Genomic DNA, 15,789 nt, shown 5'->3' on the forward strand with positions numbered 1-15,789 from the left:
ATGAAAACTAATATAAGTTCTAGCAAGGACAGAAGGTAGGTAGATAGGTAGGTAGGTAGATAGATAGATAGATAGGTAGATAGCTAGCTAGAAAGATAGATAGGTACGGAGAAGAAAGAAAAGTGGGAGACAAAGGGAAAAGGAAATGGAAGGAGATAAACTGAAGGTAACCAGTGCAGAGAGAGAGAGTTAAAAGAGAGAGAGAGATTTAGCAATTGAGTTTAAAGAGGGAAGGGAAGTGCAGAGGCAACATGGGGGGGGGTGGTGTATGGACAGGATGCATAGTGGAATGGAGAGGAAGGAGTGAAAAGAAGGGGTCGGGAGGGGGGGATGGTGGATGGGAGAAACAAGCGATTTAGTCATTCTTTTCTTGGATGTTATGACTATGAAGTTGAACAGTGCAATGGTGTTGCAACCACAATCATTCCCTGCTTAAGTCATTGTCCAATATAGTGTGGTTTGGAAGGTTGTTGAAGCCTCATCCAGCTAGATAGTTCTAGTTTTGACTGTGGATCTATGGCAATAGAAACCTTTCTGAGGGTTGTCTTAGTGTCATCATTAAGTTATACACAACAAAAAGTCCAGATAAAATGACATATGTGGTAGTGCAGGATGGTGTGTAACCGTCTGTCTTTTTCGTGTGACTGGTGAAAGGATCAACTTTCTGAAGCTTGCAGCCAAAACACCTGAAGCAGACACAACACTGGAAATTAACACGCTGAACAGACGTGCAGTTATGTGTTACTTAACTAATGGAAAATCTGTCAACCACAAGCAGACCCCACAAGTTTCAGTGACTGGCTCTTTGGCTATGAGTCAACCACAAGCAGACCCCACAAGTTACAGTGACTGGCTCTTTGGCTATGATCTCAGGTGCAGAGAGGGTAAACAGTGGTTGCTAGAAATCTGAACTAAGGGGAGGTAAGACTGGGGTGGAATGTGACAATAAGAAGGGAATTTTGACATTGTCTCTAGTTCTCTTGGGTTTATCTCTCTCTGAGGACCGAGGATCTTGGAAGGGAAAGAAACTCTTTGAATGACTTGATAAATTCTGCTGGTACTGTGTCTCCTATAGAGCAACAATATGCCACTTTCTGTAAAAGGTGAAGGAATCTGGAGTCAACGGAGCTCAAAACAACACAGGTGTACAGCTTGACTGTACAGTCTAACAATGGTGTGAAAGGCTTGCAGATATCTGGCATTTTTTTCTACCCACATTTATACAGTAGCTATTTAGATAAGCATGTAGGTATGACGTTTGCCACTGAAAGTGACTTTCTGAAATAAGTTCGACATTTAAATGTTCATGTAAAACTGTTGACTTTAGTTGCTACTATTTCTGCATTTGCTACCCAACTGATAGGGATATATTTTACCCAGGTGTCTTGTTCTTTGAACCAAACTGAAGCAAATATGGAACAAAATACTAAACAATCCTGCAAGGTCTTCTTGCTTATTTATTCTTTCTTATATTTATTCAAGTAAGGGAAAAAACTACTGAACAAGCCTGGTAAATTTTTTATTTTATATAGAGGCGAGACTTACTTGATTCAGGAGATCCGACCCATGCAAGACCAAGCACACCGTCGTTAAAATCTCGGTCAGCAAAGACATAGGCCAAGCAGTATTGGTCGTGATTCTGAAGGGAATTTAGCTCAAGAAACTTCTCCACACCAATGAATTCATCAGCAAATGGGTTTCCTGCCACATCCTTATCCTCGGATGTGTTAACCTACAAAGATAAATCGACAAATGAACACAATCATACATTTTTGGAGCTAACAAAATTAAAATAACAAATATTATACTTTGCACTTCCACATTTAGCTCTTAAGTGGAAATTTTTTTCATATTACTTAGATCCATAGATTGTATCCTTGGGTAGGCCAGTAGCTAAGTCAGTACAATTTAAAGTTAACTAACCATAGGATTTGTCTTTAAGAGACCAGATCTTAGGTTATTAACTAATTTAATTATGTGACACAATTTGTACAATGGATTGCTATAATATCGATCTTTCTTCTCTGTTAACTTTGCAGGTGAGCATGTAGATGTGTCTCAATGAGAGTGTCCAGGTTCTTGCCAGAGAAAGTCTGATGACAATTTCAAGTTTCCCATTTCAAATGAAAATTTGAGAGGATTGTGAAGATGATGATGAAACTAACCAGTCCGCAACTTCAATTTTTTTCAATTTCAAATTTATTTCTCATATGTTTGTACAAGATAAATACAATGAAACATTGAAGTAGGTAGATTAATATTTGAAGCAGGGCACTAGTAAAACAGCAAGGCTGTTACCTCAGCTAGTGGCCAGGACCACTGACGTCAAGGCCACTCGTTCTGCATTTAGTCGGTGAAACTGTAAACACAGCTCATGATAATTCTGGGTCCCTCCCTCCCCTGTGGTTGGGCAGAGCCAAAAACTTGACAAACAAACATGCTCACTGTGATAATGTGGGATGCCGGTTGATTGTTGATTACCGAAATAGAGAGACCGTAGACCAACTGGATGATATCAACTTGCAGGTGTTTCTATTGACCCTTAACCAAACTCTTTAATCACATTTACTTCCTCAAAACATCCTCTTTCCTCAATGACAGCAACTATTTAGAGCTCACCTTGATACGGTCAATGATGAAGTCGAGATTCTGAAAAGGGCCAAACGTTTCGTGACTGTAGATTTGGCTGACGTGGGACACGTGGTTGTTTAGTGAGGTGATGACCTCCTGAACAGCGGTGTCTCTGTTGCCGTCGTAGTAATGCTCCCAGAAGGTATGATCCGCCTGTAGAAACAGATGGCAGGACGTCTGTGTGTTGCTCTGACGTCTTCTTCTGTTCTGATGGTTCGGATGGGAGTACTTATTCTCGCCTGCCACGTGAGGCTTCTGAGACCAGTTTACAGATCCCTGGAAATATTTGAGGCCAATATCGATAATTATTGCAGATGTTTAAAAGAACTTCATCCAAGATAGCAGACAAGCTACATCTATGACATTCTTTTTCGTGTCAAAATATCGGGAACAAATCAGGTACCACAAAAATTTGATTGGTTACGAAATAGTTTGGAAATTTGAAGGTACGAGATTGTTTTGTTTTTTGGCCAGAACCAAAAGCTCTGCTTATACACGTTGGGTGGCAGAATGAACCAGAAAGCTCCAAAGGCTTTGTGATAAAGTTGCCATAAAATTGACATTTCAACTACCTGACTGATTTAGAATACAGTAATTAAGATAAACTTGTCAAAGACTTTAACCGGAAGCCAAGAAGATCGGAGAGTTCCTGGATCTACATGAAGTTTCCTGAACCATTCCATACATATTATTAATATCAATGGTGGACATCAACCAATTAATTCACTGGTATATATTGTAGGTTATAATACTACTTGTGTGGATTAAATACCCACTGTGGCATACAGTCACATTTAACACTCTATGAAGGGATGGTGTTTACCTAATTGAGCTGACATATCAGTCCGGCCACCAATGACTTCAACAACTCATTTATGAATGCTGATCACTAATGACCTGGACATGACCTTTGTCTTCCACCAACAACCAAAAGCAGCCAAGCATTCAATAAGTGCAACCTGTATGCTACATATAGAATTCCAACAAGCTACTGTACACATGCAGAGTTATCCTGTTTACATGCCAAGGTGTCACACACACTAACACACACACAGACACAATCATCACCATCACATGGATTCTGTCTGCCTTTAGCAAGAGTTCAAAATGAGGATACCTGGCCCAGTCACCATGGAAACGGGAGTTTGAAAAGGATGATCAGCCACTCTAGACAAAGCAGACTCTGCAAAATGGCAGTTGTTGCGACAAGACATGGAAAATGAGGAGTGAGGTCAATGAACACCATCAAAACTGAGAGTTTATAACATTTTTGTTATTTGAGGACTTACACCATCATCATCATCTATGGCTGTCTCTTGAAATTCTGCCATGCGAGCTAGAATCTCCTCTTTACTTCCACAACCCCCTCCATGATCCTCATCAAAGTCAACATCAGAGGACTTGTAAATAATTGAGTGAAAGTCTGGCTTCTCATCAAAGTGATGTCTTGAGTTCTCCACGTGGTATTCCTCTTTGCCATCGGTATAGATGGTGCCGGAGAAGCGACCATCGATGATGGCACCGTGAATATGGCTCTCTGGATCATCTTGGTTAAGAGACAAAGCGTAAGATCATATTAACATTCACTGTTATCTTTATGTCATCAAGTTGAAAGTAAAAACGGTCTCCACTTTTGTTTATTGCGTTTACGTGCTGCATTTAGTAATGTACAATAACTGTACCAGTATCATACGTGCATTGTATACCTGTAAGATGTCTGTACTTCAAAACATCAAAGCTAACAGCTTCCGCACTCTCTCCGTATGTAATGACGCTTGTAATATCATCACAAAATTAATATTATTATTGTCGTCATAGACGTCATCATTATTATTATTATATAGTACAGTAGATGGTATGTGATAATCATGCAGTCCAGTTATGTGCTTACACAGTATGTAGTAATCATACACTATGTGGTAATCAAACAGTATGTGGTAATCATACAGTATGTGGTAAACATACAGTATGTGGTAAACATACAGTATGTGGTAATCAACAGTATATGGTAATCATACAGTATGTGGTTACTCGGTATGTGGTAATCATACAGTATGTGGTAATCAAACAGTATATGGTAATCATACAGTATGTGGTTACACGGTATGTGGTAATCATACAGTATGTGGTAATCAACAGTATGTGGTAAACATACAGCATGTGGTAAACATACAGTATGTGGTATGTGGTTACAAGGTATGTGGTAATCATACAATACTGTATGTGGTATGTGGTTACACGATATGTGGTAATCATACAGTATGTGGTATGTGGTAATCATACAGTATGTGGTAATCATACAGTATGTGGTATTTGGTTACACGGTATGTGGTAATCATACAGTATGTGGTAAACATACAGTATGTGGTAAACATACAGTATGTGGTAATCATACAGTATGTGGTAATCATACAGTATGTGGTAATCATACAGTATGTGGTATTTGGTTACACGGTATGTGGTAATCATACATATGTGGTATGTGGTAATCATACAGTATGTGGTAATCATACAGTATGTGTACAGTGTGTGTTAAGATTAAACGTTCTACAACCACATAGATGATGTTTAAAACCCAATTGGAAAGGTGTACAGAAGACCTGTATTCAGAATGGTATATTTGAAAGGAACAGGAAACAGGCTGTTATCCCAGCATGGGTTGCATGGCTAAAAATCATATCAATAATAAGGTATAATTCAGTCAATTTTGTTTGTTTGTTATTCATCCTTTCCACCCTTCATTTTGTTAATTAAGACATCCAGGCATAAAAGACTGATAAGTAAAAGTTCTGTAAAGTTTATGATATGAATTATGAATCCTTAAACTCACCTGCTAACTTTCCTGTGTAAAGATAATCAGGAATAAGTTGTGACTCTTCATATCCAGTGTCTAGTGTAAATCTCTGAGAAAAATGAGGTGCATTAGGCATCAACTCTAACTGAAAAGATCTGTAAAAAAAAACAAGAAAAATGGGGGTTTGATACATGTCAGAAAAGAGGAAAGGAGAATTCAACTAGCTTATGATTCATGCATAATGGACAATCAAGGTAATGACAGATAGAACAACTCAATACACACATTTCAGCTTCCTGTCATATTTATTGTTTCACTAGACACACCATTATATACAGTACTCACTTATGAATTACTACTATGGACTGTTCACTCAGTAATTGTCGTCACTCGCTTTTACAGGAGAAGTGGAATTTTGTTCAGTGTTGTTGCAGAAAGTACGAAATATTCCGGTAGAATGAGACCGTAGGGCAATGACCGGGGAGCCAGTCATAGAGGGCACACAGTGTTATAAGGGTTACCAAGGACATTATAGGCATGGTAGATTGGGTGTTTAGGTTGTGAGGGGACAGGTAAGCGAGGAGAAAAGTAAATCTTAATATCAAGTAACCACATCGAAATTGATATTGTTCATAAAATGGCCACTGTATTAAATATATCATTTCAGCATCATGGGCCATGGGCATTAAACAGAGTTTGTCACACATACAGTACAGTGGGTCACCTCTGTTCTAAAAACTTCTTTCAAACTTGCCGCTAGAAAAAGGAGCAAAAACATTGTGGTCATAATGTTGAGCAGTGAAAACTACATTGACGTTAAATCACAATGTTAAGTCTGAACAGAGCTTCTGTAAACAACAATCAGAAATACTGTCAAACTTACACAAAGACAACAAGATACAACCTACTAAACGATACAATCTCCAAGAGCCCATTGTCAAGATTTGTCAACTTGGTCATTGATGAAATTTTATCACTTTTTACAGTAATTTACAAGACAACCAAGAAACATGAAAACGTATTACATATCAGATAGAACATTTTAAGCATATCCTGCACTACCAAGTTAAAGCTAAACATTTACTATTAAAAGAGCATTTCAAACAGTTTTTAAGTATGTGGCCTTGTGGCATACATGAATACTGTACAGTATAATACAGGATGACATTAGCCCACATATTTCCCACCCAGCAGTTTAAGATTACAGTATGCAATTTTGACATTAATGAACCAAGCTCATCATGTTTCATTCATCAAGGCATAATGAAAAGACAAAATCAGGATTTAAGGACAGGGAATACATCTATACATCCATACAGTACATAATAACAACATGATGAAAGAAGGTAGCAGTAAGTCAATTATTTTAACTGAAATGTTGGGTACTTACTGTACTGTATAATATTATTTTGTCTGGGCCTAGCTGTATACAGTATCTAAGACCAGGGAGTTGTTATGGAACCATAACAACTCCTTGCTAAGACAACATACACATCAAACTAACAGTTTTTCTTCTGTCTCTCTTTAAAAGTGATTGTAACAAATAATAAGTTAATTCATATACGATAAAACACACCAGGAGATCATATATGTAAGGAAAGATCAAAGAGGCAGATATAACTGATGAAAGATGATCTGAATCCCGATTAAAACTCTTGTTATATAAATTGTACCGTGTTTACAGTAAAATTCCATTTTACACAAGAGTCGGTGACCTCTATTTCATCTCTATTTAAATTTCATACTGTAACAGCCCTGTTAGTTGAATGATATACGTTTTTGACATGAAATCCGCTGTGTCATTAATATCACCTGGATTTCCCCCTTGGTGAAACTTGAGGACATGTGCTCCACCCTTCTTGTATGTGGTCAGTATATATGTCATATCATAATAGTATTATAATATTACCAGCATATTAAACACCACTGCACAGATTTACACAATGTACTGTACTGTGGATGACAATGCATGCTGCTGTTGCAACTGCACAACTCTGTGTGGGTACTGTTATTGTACTATTGTAACTGGTGAAAATGCAGAGTTGAATTCGTCAGGACTTTAAATTGATGAGTCAAACCCTATCAATGACTATTGACTTGACAAGACATTGTGTTTTTGTGAGTTTACGGATAATAAGGGCAACTTGCATGTAATTGGCATGCAGCACACAGTGTGTAATTCATGGGGTAGTACAGACTACAGTACGTAACACTGTGATGTACTGCCACAGTGTAAAAAACATATTTTGCCATTCAAATTGCCTGAAATTTGTTGGTGACAACTTATGAACAGACCACAAACGAATGACAACACATGTTTTTTTGCTGTATTTATATAAAGAACTTTAACTTCAAAGAAATCAAAGAACTTAATAGATTGATTTGATCCACAAAAGTCTAAAATCAAAATCGAAGTGGTAAAATTGTAACTGTAGACTGTTTTGTTTGCTTCCTTGTACATTAACTGTATGTTTTAGTTTTCAAAATACTGTAGCTAATTTACTATATCATACCTTAATACAAGGACTTCCAAAGTTAAATGTAACTCTAGGCTGTACATGATGTTCAGTATACTGTATCTCTTGTATGTATGTACAATACTGAATGTTGTATACATAATATGTACTATACTGAATGTTGTATAACGTACAATACTATATGTTGTATGTAAACATGTACAATACTATACAGTATGTTGTATACATACATGTACAATACTATATGTTGTATACAAACATGTACAATAGTGTATGTTGTACACATACATGTACAATAATGTATGTTGTACATATACATGTACAATACTGTATGTTGTATAAAGTATACAATTACAATACTATATGTTGTATACATACATGTACAACTATATGTTATATACATACATGTACAATACTATATGTTGTATACAAACATGTACAATAGTGTATGTTGTACACATACATGTACAATATTGTATGTTTTACACATACATGTACAATACAGTATGTTGTATACATACATGTACAACTATATGTTGTATACATACATGTACAATACTATATGTTGTATACAAACATGTACAATAGTGTATGTTGTACACATACATGTACAATACTGTATGTTGTTTACATACATGTACAATACTGTGTGTTGTAACATGATTTCCAGCAGTTTCTGTTCCAGTCACTTTGACCTTATGGCACAATATAGACCATACATGTCCAATCACAAATACTGTATAATCAATGAAGAGCCAGCAACAAGAAGAGTCAAGAAGAGAAAGTGAAAGGAAATTACATAAACTCCTTTTTGTTGCTAAATGTGATAATATCTGTGTTACTGTGGGTGGAAAATCAGTACTGAACTGTAATGCACAGCGTACAGTATACGTACATATACTTTACACTATGAGAATCTATTGTTAATCTACTGTCATCTGGAAAACACATTATGCAATTAATTCTTCCGGACATTCACAGAAGAGAAGATCTGATGACTATTATTATTATTATTATCATTATTATTACTCATCTGTTAGAGAAGATTGAGTTACAGAGCTAGCTAATGTGTTTTCTTACATCCCGGATAATTAATGTACTGTTATTACAGATGGAATGATAATTAATGAACAGTAATGATAGATATAACGATAATTAATGTACAGTAATTATAAACGGTACCGTGCTATCAGACTTGGTGAAAATCTCTTCTCATTTTGGCATTTGGCATTCTGTCAATTGTCAGCTATGGTAGGTGCCATCGTTGCAGATGTATTTTTTCCTTAGCGTGGTTAAAAGGGAAATTTCCGCTTGGTCAAGGTCGGGCAAAGGTCAATGCTGACCTCGCCCAATGTTGGTTAAAGGTGTTTAGGGGGTGACCTTTTATACCCGCCTCCTTGCTTTGCATACTTATAGATTGTAAGTTGAGTGTTATTACTATTAAGGATGTTAATGTTGTTAATCTTACTTATATATTTTGTGTTTCATGTTACCAAATGTTATTTGTTATGCTTTTTCCTTTTGTGCATTATTTATCAGGAGAAATCTTATTCTGTATTATGTTATTATTGATTTGTTCAAACTCATGTGCTTTGTGTCACCAATGTTTGTATATTAAAGTTTTGATATTTTTACTTTATAGTTTTGTCGTGGTCCTGTTAAACCACGTGTGCAAAATATAGGGGTTAAATCCTCCGACCACGTTGTTCAGCAATCATTGAGCGTTGTCTCAGTGACAGTATGTTTGTTGGCTGTTGACTTTCACTGTACTGGATGCATGTACAGTATCCACAAAATGTAGATTTAAAGTGTTTTTCTGGATCCTAACTGTGTCTAAACACAGATAGTACTGTGCAGTTAAAATTCTAAAACACCAGCAATTACTGTTAATACAGCACTACGGTAAATAAGGCAAGGCTAGTTTTTACGTCAATTCATTTGGTTAAAGATTTAAGCACGCAACAGTTCCCAGTAAACATCCCACAGAAAACGCCCAAAAAGCTTACATCTGTGGTCAAAGTCCATTTTCAAAGAAGACATAAGCGCTTGAATATATTCTGTACAGCAGTACTGTGTTGTATTGTACTTGCTATGGTACTGGACACAACTAATGTATACTCATGGAGCTATTACCAAATAATATCTCCATGGTATACTGTAGCAAGGCTAAATCTGTATGCATACAATGTACAGGTGTACAACACGATTGACACTGAGTACAGTACAGCCACCTATACCTACAGTACTGCACTAGAGTCAAAAAGTGATTTCTTAAATTTTCTGTTCTTGACTGTACCTTCTCATGTACCTGATGAGTTTTTCCTATTGCAACATGACTTAATGTATTTTCTTAACCAAAAATTTATGTAGCAAGGTTTGAAAATTCAGCCTAGACTGGCTTAAATGCCAGTGATTTCTGCCATTTGCAAGTGATTAATGGGGCTTTGCACTTTTTCTGCTGGGGCTGACATTCATGAAGAACATAAACACATGATGAGTTGGGTAACAATCCTCAGTCATAAAGCCCAGGATATCCACAGCTAACACTTAAGTCCCATAATAATTACTGCTTATCATTAGTCTGTTAATAATATAACTGATGGGCTGTAAATTCAGGAAAAAGTTACAGCAGCCACTTGATTTTAGCCCGTAGATTTTTTCAGCAAAACGCATTCTTCACCAAGTGGCTAAAATTGTGGGATTCTAGTCCAAAAAATAATGTAAATTTGAAGCTATTTTGCTGCTAATTTATGTACAGCAATACTCATCCATGGAGTTTACTACTAAAAGGAAGTTACTGTACAGTAGGTAGGGTCATGATTTTTTTTCCCCCAATCTACAGAGTATCTACCAAGAATTACTCCAAATACGAAACAATTGACACTAGTAAGGGACCCTGCTGGATTTTTTCACCTAATGCACAGTACTGTTCAAAGGTTTCAGTTTTAATAATCGACAGGTACTGTACTTGACGGAAGTTGACAAAACGACCCTCAACTTTTCGTCACTCATACGCTTTTCATACAGCAGTGTACTAAACAACAATCCAAGCAAACTGGAAAATATCCAAATTTCTTTCAGGAACTTCTCAGATCCACTATTTGAAATGTAAGACGAGCGGGTTGTTAGAAGTTAACCCAGTTAAGTACTTGCGTTCTAACCACAACTTAATGTACATTGACTGAACATCAAAACAAACTACTGTGTGAACAATAAAATGCAAAGGTCGCCAATATTTGATGACTTACTTCCTAGTACTGTTGACCTTACTGAACATGACAATGAACTAGACTCTCTCAGGATGTGATCTTTGCCAAATATTCATTGAAACTGATTATTAAAGCTCATTCAATCCTTTGTTTACATACAGTGTTTCACTCACATGCAATAACAGAAGCATCCGGTTAACATTATTATTAAATAAGATTGGTTTGTTTTTACCAGTTATTCATGAATCAATGGAAACATAAGTTATAATTCTACAAAACAATGAGACTGAAGATATGCAATACTACTGTACTGTTGACTGTACTACATTTGGCACTATACTGTACACACTTGTAATACAATGATAATACAATATAATGATAATATAATTCAATTATATTACAATATAATGATAATACAATACAATGATACAATACACTAATGATAATACAAAGATAACATACAATAATACTATACTGTACACTGTGCTTCATTTACCACTGTACACACAATACAATGATAATACAATACAATGATACAATACACTAATTATAATACAAAGATAACATACAATAATACTAAACTGTACACTGTGCTTCATTTACCACTGTACACACAATACAATGATATCATACAGAGTACACCCAATGTTTTCATATCCTACACTACACTAATAGTACAGTAGCAAATGACAGCATGAGTTCATGAATGTTCAGAAATTTGCAAATCTCTACCACTTTTACTCCTTAAAATTCATTAACTATTGCAAATCTGTAGATTAAGAGTACTTAGGATGGCAATTCTCTAATCCATTTTAGAGTCATATATGGTTTTAAGGTACTTACAGTAGCTTAAATCCTGCAATACACATCAGTTTAGAGATTGTGGATTTGCCATGTTGCTATTTGTTAAAATTCCTTTAGGCTTAAATGAAGATCTGGGGATCATACCATTTCCCCCTCCATAGAATGAGTATACAGAAAAGTATAACCACTTTTAATATGGGATCCTAACTTCCACACAGTACTGACTCTTGATATACTGTACTCTTCTGTTCTATACTGTACTGCACTGTACTCTACATATGCTGTACTCTAATGTACTCTATTTTACTGTACTTTACTGTATTGTTCAAAGGGACAATTCTAATACAAATTAACAGCATTTGGCTGTTTTCAATTTTGATAATCTCAGCAGGGAGTGCCCATAACAACTCCCTGATCTCAGTTTTCATCTCTCGTCACATGTTTATCATTTCCAGAACTTCAAATACTGTACATCATAATTGTCAATTTAATGAGGGAAATGTGATAAAATCAATATTTTTTGGGGCAGGCTCTATTGATGTGTAGGCTACAATAAAACACAAAGCTGTATAATTTTGTCTGTAATGCATACTATTGTATATGAAACACAACTAAGTGACTATGTACAGTTGTTGAAATGACATACAGTAGTGTACTATATAGTTCAAATCCTGTGCAGTGGTTTGTGTCAAATCAAATGACATTATGCCTTGAGGCATACAGTACATCAAAGATATACCCATTACCAATAATACATATAAACTGGGGGGACATGCAATGAAGTGTGAATATTACATGGATTGGTTTGAATGAGGCAAAACTTTCAACTTAATGTAAAAGTACTGTACTGTGTAATGGACAATACACTGCACAGTTACGGTAATGTGTCATAAGAGGCCTTTGACGGGAACTGTGCTGTATCTATGCAACTGTGAAACAATAAATGGAGGAATTTATTTCTCATAGCGGGGGAAAATTGCCCATTTAAGGGAACAAGACATCGTACATTGCTCTGCAGTACAAAAACGGACCTGCTTTTTAATATTTAATTGATAAATACTGCGAGGTAAACAGAGAGAGCATGATTGGTTCCTTTAGTTCCTGGTGCATTTGAAGCCTGATTAACTCTTAAGTTCAATATTTGTACAGTCCATGCCCCTATGTGCCAAGCTGCACAGGTATACACAGTGAACCATGCGGAGATGAGTAATAATGGTATAGGGGTAACACCCTTTTGGGAACAGGATGTGGCCAGTCAAGAACCAAACTTTACAAAATACTTTGTCTGTTTTGTTCAAACCTGATTGTTCTGCTTATAGCGATGTTCAGTATCTCCTCCAGTCAGATTCTTAATTTCCCTGTTTATACAACTCGCAGTCACATAACTCGCAGTCACATAACTCGCAGTCATATATACCCACTCAACAACCATAAAGTTCATGTGCTACGAAATGCAAATATGATGTAATATTAAACAACCCAGTTGCCATTACCTCCTTTGCAAACTTACTGGCACTAAAAGCATTCAAAATAACATTTATTTTCAAAAAAGTTGCCTGCTATATAATATACCAAAACTTGGTTAGCTATGACTACTTCAAAGGATTTTATAATCCATAGGTATCTAAATATGCATTCACCTCTTAATATATTATAAAAGTGAGCAACCGATCTTTCAGAGCGAGTATCCCTGTATAGTCCGAAAAGATGCACACATGAAGTCTTGCTACAATATGTTCTAAAAGTACTAAGCAGGGACAAAGTGCAGCATAGTTATTTGAAGGAAATCTTTAAACTTTACATAACCTTTATATAACCTGGTTATAACCACATACATGACTTTATAACCTTTATATAACCTACAGTAGTTATAACCTAAATAACTTTATAACCTTTATAGTTATAACCTTCATAACTTTCTAACCTTTTATAACCTTGATACCTAATGTATCCTCTCAGTGCTACACACAGGTCTCTAAATGCACTAGACTGGAATTTGGTGCATTAGAGGGGGTGCCATAGGATACAACAATAACATGAGGTACTGTAACACTGCACAACTTGGGATAAAGTGTAAAAAGTAATTGTGTTTGAGTATGTGAATACATGGTACATTTGTGTGTCCATGATAGCACAAAAATATGTCACACACTCCTAAATCATACAGCCAATGGATTCAACTTGGTTAGTTTGTCTGAACATGGGACGCACGGCACACTTGCATCTGCCATGCATGACTTTGTACCATTGCAAAATTGGTTATAAATAGATCTTTATAATTGAATTACAATTACCCATCTATATCGCATCACATTTTACAGATACATTATTCACTGTATACTATAATGATCAAATGGGTCAAACTACATGATACCCATGTAGGAATCCTGGTCCTTTTTTTTGTGTGTTATGCTTGTACTGTGCATTGCATTAATAAGCATAAAAATGTCAAAGGTCATGATCAATGGACATCAAAAACTCAAAACAGTAGCCATTAAGGGTCAGTAAGGCTCATGGACCTAAGACTTTGTGAGTGTACCGTACCTGGGAGTGGGCTTTTGTGTCTCCCTGAGTGACATGACTGAGATGGCAGTCAAAGGTCATTTACCAAAATTTAGGACGACATCTGCAATCTATGGTTTGCCTTTTGCTTGTCAAGATCACAATTAATACTTGCAGAAAGAACGCTACAATTAATGCAAAGCTTTGACAGCGAGTGTTCCAGTTTAAAACCAAACTGCAAGTTGGTGGAGTTTCACAGCATTAGCCCCTACTTTCCAATTGACCAACTGCTGTATTACATTATAACTGACAGGCGATGAAGTGTACAACTAGAATAACACCGCTTCATGTAAGCAGGTGTTACGCACAGAAATGTTGAGGTGCCGTCAAAATGTTATAAGATCTTTCTCCGTAATTTGGCTACAATTAATCAGTTTGCTGCAAATGCTGAAATGCTGACACCCCGATCCGAGCGTAATCAATCAGTGTGCTGCAAATTGTTGATTTTGAAAGATTTACTAAAGGTTCAATTTATCATTGTCTGAAAACATTTTTGAAATGATAAACTGATGATATTCTGATACGTGCGTAGTGAATCATTTTGTTGTACAATGTCGAGTTGACGAGATCTGTAAAGCAACCAATTTATCATTGCTACAACGAAATGGTGAAATTCATGATTTTGTTGCAAAATATTGATTTGATGAAATACTGTAGTACATTAATTTATCATTTTGCTGTAAATTGTGTTAAGTTGATGACATCAATTGTTGAATAATCATTTTGTCATTTTGTAGCAAACTGTTGAATTCCTCACTTATTAGTTTTAAGGCATTTGTCATTTCTGTTGTAAATTGTTAACATATTAAATGAAGAATTAATCATTTCGTTGAAAGTTGCTACTATCTTACCAGAAAGATCCTAGCATTTCGATGGCACCTTAACGTTTCAAAAGATATGTCTCATTGCAAGCAATTGTTACAATTCACAAACAACAAATTTATAACAATAATACTTACTTCCCATGGGCTTGAAAATTTAGGTTGACCATCTGATCTGCGAGTGACCTCTTGGCTCTTTCATGCTTTCTGTGCAAAACAGCTGTATCATAATTCAAGGTTTCATAGTGACGGAGGTACTTGCCCAGCTTCAGACTGGAACATATATACACTAGAAAGGAATGAAGTGAGGTAATAAATCTTTAACAAACCGCAGTCCAGCCTTTCCTACCTTCTTCAGTTTACTTTGTATATTAATGGAAACATTAACTAAATACTAAAAACAAATACTACAATACTGAAGAAGCAGAACAAAGAAAAATGTAACATAATCCATGGCAGTTATTAAATTGATCAAAACCCTTTAAAGGTGT

The 15,789-nt window shown here is 36.0% G+C and overlaps 1 protein-coding gene across 1 annotated transcript in view; it reads right to left on the bottom strand.

Moving 5' to 3' along the window:
- The window catches only part of LOC139966998 (disintegrin and metalloproteinase domain-containing protein 10-like), a 31,139-nt gene that overhangs the window by 12,325 nt on the left and 3,025 nt on the right, over nt 1–15,789 (bottom strand). The window contains exons 2-6 of the mRNA XM_071970555.1: nt 15,437–15,587; nt 5,462–5,580; nt 3,921–4,177; nt 2,620–2,907; nt 1,546–1,732 (exon numbers count right to left, since the gene is read on the bottom strand). Of these exons, the coding sequence (XP_071826656.1) occupies nt 1,546–1,732; nt 2,620–2,907; nt 3,921–4,177; nt 5,462–5,580; nt 15,437–15,587 (1,002 nt within the window). The remainder of the gene's footprint in view (nt 1–1,545; nt 1,733–2,619; nt 2,908–3,920; nt 4,178–5,461; nt 5,581–15,436; nt 15,588–15,789) is intronic.

The sequence above is a fragment of the Apostichopus japonicus genome, chromosome 4 (genome assembly GCF_037975245.1).
Source record: "Apostichopus japonicus isolate 1M-3 chromosome 4, ASM3797524v1, whole genome shotgun sequence".
NCBI lineage: Eukaryota > Metazoa > Echinodermata > Holothuroidea > Aspidochirotida > Stichopodidae > Apostichopus > Apostichopus japonicus.